This window comes from Kogia breviceps, chromosome 2, assembly GCF_026419965.1.
Source record: "Kogia breviceps isolate mKogBre1 chromosome 2, mKogBre1 haplotype 1, whole genome shotgun sequence".
Classification (NCBI taxonomy): Eukaryota; Metazoa; Chordata; class Mammalia; order Artiodactyla; family Physeteridae; genus Kogia; species Kogia breviceps.
The window spans coordinates 168787708-168796166 of NC_081311.1; the positions used below are offsets into that span (position 1 = coordinate 168787708).

Consider the following 8459-nt stretch of genomic DNA (forward strand, 5'->3'; position numbering starts at 1 on the left):
CAAGTATATCTCAATAAAAATAAATGCCTTTCCCCTGAATTTGGGCTGGACTTAGTGATTTGCCTGACCAACAGAATGCAGAAGTGACTTCCAAAGTTAGGTTCTAGGAGGCTTGGGGTTTCCACCCAAGGTTCTCTAGAACACTCTCTTGTGAGCCCTGAGCTGCCGTAAGTCTGAATATCCTGGGGCCCCCATGCTCAAGAGAATACATGACGAGAGCACTCACAGAGGCCTTGAGACTATATGAAGAACCCATCCGTTACAGCCCACAGTCATGTGAGTAATCCCAGCAGAGGCCCCACACATCAAGGAGCAGTGATGAGCCCAACCCACAGAGCCCTGCCCAAATTGCAGATTTATGGGCAAAACAAGACTGTTGCTTTAAGCCATTACGTTTTGAAGCAGTCTGTCAGGTACCAACAGATAACCAGAATTACATAATGCTTCAAAATCCTTGACTAAAGATAAAAGGAGATCATTCAATCAATATCTCTCTCTCTCTCCCTCTCTGCCTGCCCTCTCTCTCTCTGAGGTGGGGATGGACAGAGTAAAACTGCTACAACAGATTCAGTCAGCATTTTAAGCAAATCAGTCATCCAATTATTTACAAATTAACAGACCTGAATTGAAGAGTTGAAGTCCATGCTGCCTTTCATGATTCTGATATGAAAAAGAAACACTATAAATGTGAATGTAAGGAAGGAGGAAGGAAAAATATTTGTATAAATTACCCTTACCAGTTTGATATTAAACTTCTTGTTCTACATCAGTGCTCAGTTTTTGTTTGTTTGTTTTGTTTTGTTTTGTTTTTTTGCGGTACGCGGGCCTCTCACTGTTGTGGCCCCGGACACGCAGGCTCAGTGGCCATGGCTCATGGGCCTAGCTGCTCTGCGGCATGTGGGATCTTCCCGGACCAGGGCACGAACCCGTGTGCCCTGCATTGGCAGGCGAGCTCTCAACCACTGCGCCACCAGGGAAGCCCAGTGCTCAGTTTTGCTGCAACGTGAAATTAGGCTAAAAGTAAGCACCCAATCAGGTCCCTATTATTGGTTTAAGGCTAGTTCTTCACCTTTTTTGAGGGATCACGTACCCCCTATGAAAGCTATGGATCCTTTCTCCCTAAAAAATTACACATGCACAAATATAACTTCATACAATTTCCATACAATTTCAGTGGATTTTCAGCCCTTAGTATTCATGATCCTCGGGTTTAGAACCTATATTAGAGGATTATTCAATAATGGTACACTGGATAATGATGTCATTGTTAGAATTATGAGAAATTATTTCATTCAAATTCCAAAAATAATTATTTTTCATTAGTCAACGGAGAACCCAGCAATTCAAGTCTTGTGTGACTTTAATGTCCACCTATTTTAACTTGAAATTATTACTCAATTTCAATATCTTAGCACAGACAATAACCTTCTGAGAGATGCCTCAGAAAATACATCATTCTAAAACAACCTGGTTTATATTGTCTTTTGGGTACAGTGGTTCAGTCTCATGCTGCTGATATGGCACAGTAGTAACTTGGGATTCTTACTCTCACTCATAAGCCTCATCAGGGTAAGAGTTCAGCTTCATATCTCTTTAAATCCTTAGCATCCCAACACTAAAATCGTACTGGGTCCCAATTATTATTAACAACGATGTTGGTCAATCAGCCTAGAGCAACAGTGCTCATACTTTATGGTCACAGGACTCTTTTACACTCTTAAAAATTATTTAGAACCCCATAAAACTTTTGTTAGGTTGGTTATATCTACTGAGGTTTGCAGTATTAGACACTGAAACTGAGAAATGTTTTATATACATATTAATTCATTTTAAGATAATAAACCCAATATATATTAACGAATAATGTATTTTTATTAAAAATATTTTTCATGTTGCTATTTATGAAAAAAAAATTTTTTTTTTTTGTCTGTGTTTTGTCTTCGTTGCTGCGCATGGGGTTTCTCTAGTTGCAGCAAGCAGGGCTTACTCTTGGTTGCGGTGCATGGGCTTCTCATTGCGGTGGCTTCTCTTGTGGCAGAGCATGGGCTCCAGGCATGCGGGCTTCAGTAGTTGTGGCGCACAGGCTAAGTTGCTCCGCGGCATGTGGGATCTTCCCAGACCAGGGATTGAACCCATGTCCCCCGCACTGTCAGGCAGATTCTCAACCACTGCACCACCAGGGAAGTCCCGAAAAATATTTTAATAATAGCAATATGAAACACTGGTAATGATATGATGATACCCTCATTAAATGGTACTGTGTATATAAATTACAATTTTTTGAAAGTAGCAATGAAGCATCAATCTTAAAAAATACATATTTTTCAAAACAAAACTAGTAAGAAAAGTGGCACTGCTTTGCATTTTTGCAAATCTCTTCAATGTCTGGCTTAATAGCAGCTGGATTTCCACATCTGCTTCTACTGATATATTTCAATCTGTTGTGATACACCAGGTCATGTCAATCTCTAGAAAACTCCAATGAACACTCATGAAAGAATGACAGTGGAGAAGACAATGTCCTAGTGTTATCGTGAAAATTGTTTTGGCCTCAAGGACCCCCTGAAAAGAATCTAAAGAACCTCTGACCTAGAGGCACCTGTTAGTGTCCTAGGTCCTTTAATTTCTTCCTTCAAGTCTCTTTTAAATGACTGGAATTCAAACTGGAGCAATAAATTCTACAATTTACTGTATAATCCCTTCTCTGTACACTGCTCTTTCATCAGACTATAGTAAATTTCAATAGGCTTCCTAGCCATTTCTGGGCATCAAAATAAAAGGCTGATGAAATTAAGCATTTACACCTGTTCTTTCCTCCGTGGTAACCAAGTAAACAACTATCTAGGAAGACAGTTATAATGCCATTCCCATACCAATTTGGGAATTAATCTAGACTGTTAGTAAGAAGATCCACCCAAAACTAATCTAGATTATGGTTTAACCTTAAAAATATAAATGTACATTTTGCACAACAGTACAAATCCACAAAAGCCTCACTTGCTCTCACCAAGTGGTACAAAACTGAACTGGGTTAAAAGCCAAGGGAATAACTGTGTTAAATTTAAAAGTTCAAGTACATTATGGGGTTGAATGAGAAACAGTTTTCTAGATAACTATCACTAAACAAGCAAAAGGTCCAAAAATACTTTAAAAAGTCAAAGTCGTCTGAGCAAACAAAACAAAGTCCAGACAAAAAACCTATACAGTAAAAACTAGCCATAAACATGGTTAACTAGAAAAGGATGAGGAAGAAAAACTTACCACGTAAAATCGAACACTCCTGATTGAGTGCAAATCCCAAAGTAAATTCTTGATATTAACATTCAGATGGAGCACTCTGCTATAACAGGAAGCTTTCTGCAAATGTTCTGCAACTGCTCTACATACACGAAGTTTTCCTATCCTTTTCCTCAAAAGTATCAGTCATCTTCATGTTAACGCCCAGATGAAACGCTTTGTTGCTCTAGCAGTTTTGTTCTACTTTGTTTCTTGATTATTCTGAGTTCTCTCTTACAACTGGAGAGCTACTGAACCAATCCCGAGTAAGAAATGGGAAAGTACAAGAAAGAGGCGACAGCTCTGCACACCCACACGGAAAAAGACTCAGAGCAGAACAGAGGCAGCCCGGCCCCAGCTGCAATCCGAACGGAAGGCAGAGCTTTCTAGGTTCCCAGCAACACCAGACAATGTCTCCCTCACCCCCCGCCCCCACGTCCCCACTCCAAAACTATCTAAAGACTAACAACCCAAAAGTGGAGTCCACCCGCTTTTCAGGGCCACGGACGCTCCAGGGCAGGTATTCTCTCCCGTTACATAACTGGGGCCTAGGGCCCTACTTCTGCAATGAGTCTTCTGAAGAGGCAGGCACACGGGTTCCCCACGGACCCTCTCGGTAAAGTGGAAGCTGGGCTCGGCACCTGGTCGGCCCCAGAGAAAGAAGGGAGACGACTTGAGGCCGCGACCAGAGGCGTTGGGGCACAGGGGGTGATGAGCCAGCCAGGAGAGGGGCAGGGCGGCTCCCGAAGGCCTGTGGCAAGCCCGGGCGTCTCCGGTCCTACTCCACTCCCCTCCCTCGCCAGCCCAGTCCCCACCGGCCGCCCCCTCCCCCATTCCGCGCTCCCCTCCCCCGCGCCTCCATCCCCGGCCCCAGCCGAGCGGCTGGCGGACCTGCGGAGTAAGGCCTCGGCCACCGCCATAGGATGGCTCCCAGGCCTGTACCTGGTCAGACATGGTGACGGTGGTTTCCCCCGGGGTCTCCGCACAGCAGCGGCCTCGGGTATGCAGAACCTCGCTCCGGGGTTTACAAATCCGTCTCCCTTCCCCACAGCACAACACCGCGGCTGGAGGGACTTCCGCTACGCCTTGCGTCACTTCCGCTACGCGCTAAGAAGACGGGGAGGGAAGAGAGGAAAGGCGAGGCGGGAAAACCGGGGGTGGGGGGGCCTGCCCGGAGGCGGGAGGGCCGAGCGGCTTTAGTGGTGGTCGCGCGAGTGAATAAACGACACCCCCTCAGCTGCACCTAGACTAGGGCTTGTGCCTCGGTCCCGAGCCGATACCCCTGGGGAAAAGTTCCGGATGCCCACTCTCGACGTTTGGAAGCGTACTGACCAGCACAGACCCCTCCCTCCGATACCTTGCGCGTTTCTGAACGCTGAGCCAAGATACTTCTATTGTCTCCTCCTGGCCTTGCTCATGGATCTCACTGAATAAATTGGACTGTATACCTAGTGTATATAGTAGTGTATACTGTATACCTAGCACTCTAGTGCTTCTTACACTAGAGTTTTGGTTAACCAACCCTGGCCAACATATGAACTTAATTATTTTATTATTATTTTATTTTTTTTGCGGTACGGGGCCCTCTCACTGTTGTGGCCTCTCCCGTTGCGGAGCACAAGCTCTGGACGCGCAGGCTCAGCGGCCATGGCTCACGGGCCTATCCGCTCCGCGGCATGTGGGATCTTCCCGGACCGAGGCACAAACCCGTGTCCCCTGCATCGGCAGGCAGACTCTCAACCACTGCGCCACCAGGGAAGCCCACATGAACTTAATTAAAACAAAACAAAACATGATCCCATTGGGCAGGATTTTGATGGCTACTGCTGAAAAAGATGCTCCTGAAAGTTCTAAACTGGTGGCGAGAAGAAGCTGATTCCGACCCTTGACTTCATTGCTTTGAATTAAAGAATGGTCCTTCTGTGAGTTCTTTAAAATATAGTGGCCCTACTTACAAAAGCATAGAGCATAAGGATATGGACAAACGGAACAGAATTGAGATTCCAGAATAAATCAGCAAATCCTCACACATCAATTAATTTTGGACAAAAATGCCAAGACAATTCAACAGTGAAAGAAGTCTTTTAACAAAACTTACTGGGACAACTGGATATCCATATGCAAAAGAATGAATTTGGATCACTATCTCACAATATTTGAAAAATTAACTTAAAGTGGATCAAAGGCCTGAATGTAAGAGCTAAAACTCTTAGGAGAAAACATAGGTATAAATCTTCTTGACCTTGGATTAGGCAATGGTTTCTTAGATATGACACCAAAATCACAAGTAAGCAAAGAATAAATAATATAGACTTCATCAAAATTAAAACTTTTGTCTTTTATGTTGGAAAGACAACCTAAGAAATAGGAGAAATTATTTGCAAATAATATATCTGATAAAGGTCTAATATTCAGAATACATGAACTATTATAATTCAACAATTAAAAGACAAGTAATCCAATTTTGAAAAGATGTTCAACATCATTAGCTATCAGGGAAATGCAAATTAAAGCCACTATGAGATACCATTTCAGACCCATTAGGATATTGTCTATAAATGAAAAGAAAAATAATAAGTGCTGAAAAAGATATGGAGAAATTGGAACCCTCATACTCTGCTTAGTGGGAACATAAAATGCTTTGGAAAACATTTCATTTGAAAAACATTCTGGCAGTTCCTCAAACTGTTAAACATAAATTTACCATGACCCAGAAATTCTACTCCTAGGTATACACCCAAGAGAATTGACGATGTATGTTCACACAAAAACATGTACACAGATGTTCACAGCAGCCATATTCATAATAGCAAAAAAAAAAAAGAAAACAACCCAAATGTCCATCAACTGACTAATGGATAAAGAAAAGTGGTATAGCCATATAAAGGAACATTATTAAGCCATAAAAAGGAATGAAGTCTTCATATGATGTGGATGAAACTTGAAAACCTTATGCTAAGTGCAAGGAGCCAGTCGCAAAGTATTATTCTGTTTATATGACATACACAGAATAGGCAAGTCTATAGAAACATAAAATAGATTAGTGGGCTACTGCTCCAGCATTCTACTAGGGCTGGAGGATTAGTGGGGAAATGGGGAGTGACTATTAAAGAGCAGAGTTTCTTTGAGGGGTGATGAAAATGCTTTAAAATTGCTTGAATGATGACTGTACAGCTCTGTAAATACAATGAAAAACTAAAAATTGTACACTTTAAATAGGTGAGCTCACGGAGAATTACATTCCAGATTTAAAGAAATGAATGGAAAGGATACAAAACATTAAAGTGTAGCAGGTTATTGTTCATACTTGTAAAGCACCTTATATGATTGAGAAAATAAAGAACAGTGCCTTAAAAGACAGACTGAAAGGTAGACTGTAACTTAAAATGTTGGTGATTTGTTCTTTCACATTAATGAAGGGAAAGGTTGGTCTGAGGATGTAACTGTTGATGTGAGCAGTAGTAAACCTGCTTTAAGATACCATACTGTTAGTATTTAATTGAAAACTTACCTACTTTATTCCAAGCCTGAGTAACTTAAAGGATGTTATACAAAGTCAAAAGCCTTCATCTATTGAATCTCCCAACATTTTGTTTATGGATGTTAAAAAGTATAAAGTTGATTTAATTATATTTTCCTTTGTACTTCAAAAAATTATCCTAACTGTTGTACCTTACTTAAAAGGATTTCCACAAAACTTTGTGGAAAAGTAACTTCTGTAAGGCAAGAAAGAAAGAAATTATTTTAGAATCATTTATTAACTCTTTAAATGAGACAATCATTTTAAGTTTTGAGACAGCAAACGTGAGCAGTATATAATTTCAGAAAAAATTTTAGTTGATCAGATTACTGTAGATTTTTAATGATGGTTGCCCTGGATAAACAGGTTGCACTTTTTCTTTCTTCTTTTCCATCCTTTCTTCTTCTCAGTTTCATTGCTGTAGTATAATAAGCATGCATACTTTTATTTCTTCAGCTTCCTTATGAAGCACTAGTTTTTTCAGGTTTAGAGGGATACTTCTTCCCTGCCTTTGACACATTGGATTAGTTCAGAGGCTTAAATCAGTTTAAAATGAGCTTTTGCTTTTCTAGGTCATTAAGATTTTTTGTTTTAGTTTCTTTAACCTATAGTGGCTGTGTTTAGCACTTGGTTTTCAATATTTTATAGTAAGAAATGACAAGTTGCTTTGGTCCATTTCATAAGCCAAAATTCCTTACATTTACATAATTAAAGGTTCTTTAAATGAAGATTTACTGTTTCTTCGTTACTTGCTGGTACAGCTGAAGTTTGTTTTACTTGCACATTGGTACATATACCTAATATTTTCAAGTGCCTTAATTGTTTAAAATCTCTGGCTTCAAAGGTTTTGGGGGAAAGGTAGGCTTACCTCACATTTTTGTTTTCCTCAGTAGTAATATTTTAGGTACCTCACAAAAAATTTTATTATGGTGCCATGGCTATTAATTTTTAGTGAGTGCTTTAAGATACAAGATTCAGTTGAAAATATACAGAATTTCCATTTTCCCAAAGTGGTAAAAATTAGCTACAATGGTATAATTGTCATTTACCTAGATAGGAATACCTTACCACACATTAATGTTAACACTATAGCTATTTTTGTGAAAATATAGCTGATGAAGCCTCTCATCTTCTATAATTTTGAATACTGCTCTAACAGAATCATAATATGGAATTAGATTTTAGAAAAAGAGCTCTTACAACAGAACTCACAGGCTTTTCCCCTCTTCCTTTAGCAGTTTAGTATCTTGGGCCATTAATAATTTTGGGGTTCTTTTTAATCCAGAAGGTATATAAAAACCTTTTCAGATTTTTCATCTGATTTGTTCATGCAGATTGTAGTTCTATTAAAATCCCTTATTTTACCTTACAGATATTTGTTGCACAGACACTGCTGTATTTAGAAATTTCTATTTCAGTTCATTAAAAACTGCAGAAGCAATCTGTATCATGTACCAAACTGATTTAAAATAAATCTACATGTTTGTTGGATTAAATAATAATAATAATAATAAATAGGTGAGCTGTATGATGTTAATTATATCTCAATAAAACTATTGTTATATAAAACAAAAACAAAAATATAATGCTAATAAGTGTAGAGCTGCTAATAAGTGAAGTATAGTGTATTATTAAGGGAGTATATAGGACCTTCACATCCAGC

At 39.9% G+C, this 8459-nt stretch overlaps 1 protein-coding gene across 2 annotated transcripts in view; it reads right to left on the reverse strand.

Annotated features, from left to right (window-relative positions):
• Positions 1 to 4391, reverse strand: part of SUMO1 (small ubiquitin like modifier 1) — a 29031-nt gene extending 24640 nt beyond the window's left edge. Inside the window, exon 1 of one of the 2 annotated variants that reach the window (XM_059053480.2) lies at positions 4219 to 4391. In XM_059053480.2, coding sequence (XP_058909463.1) covers positions 4219 to 4230 — 12 coding nt within the window. In that variant the 5' untranslated portion in view covers positions 4231 to 4391. The remainder of the gene's footprint in view (positions 1 to 4218) is intronic. The other variant, XM_067026587.1, reaches the window with a different exon arrangement.
• Positions 4392 to 8459: the final 4068 nt, after the last annotated feature.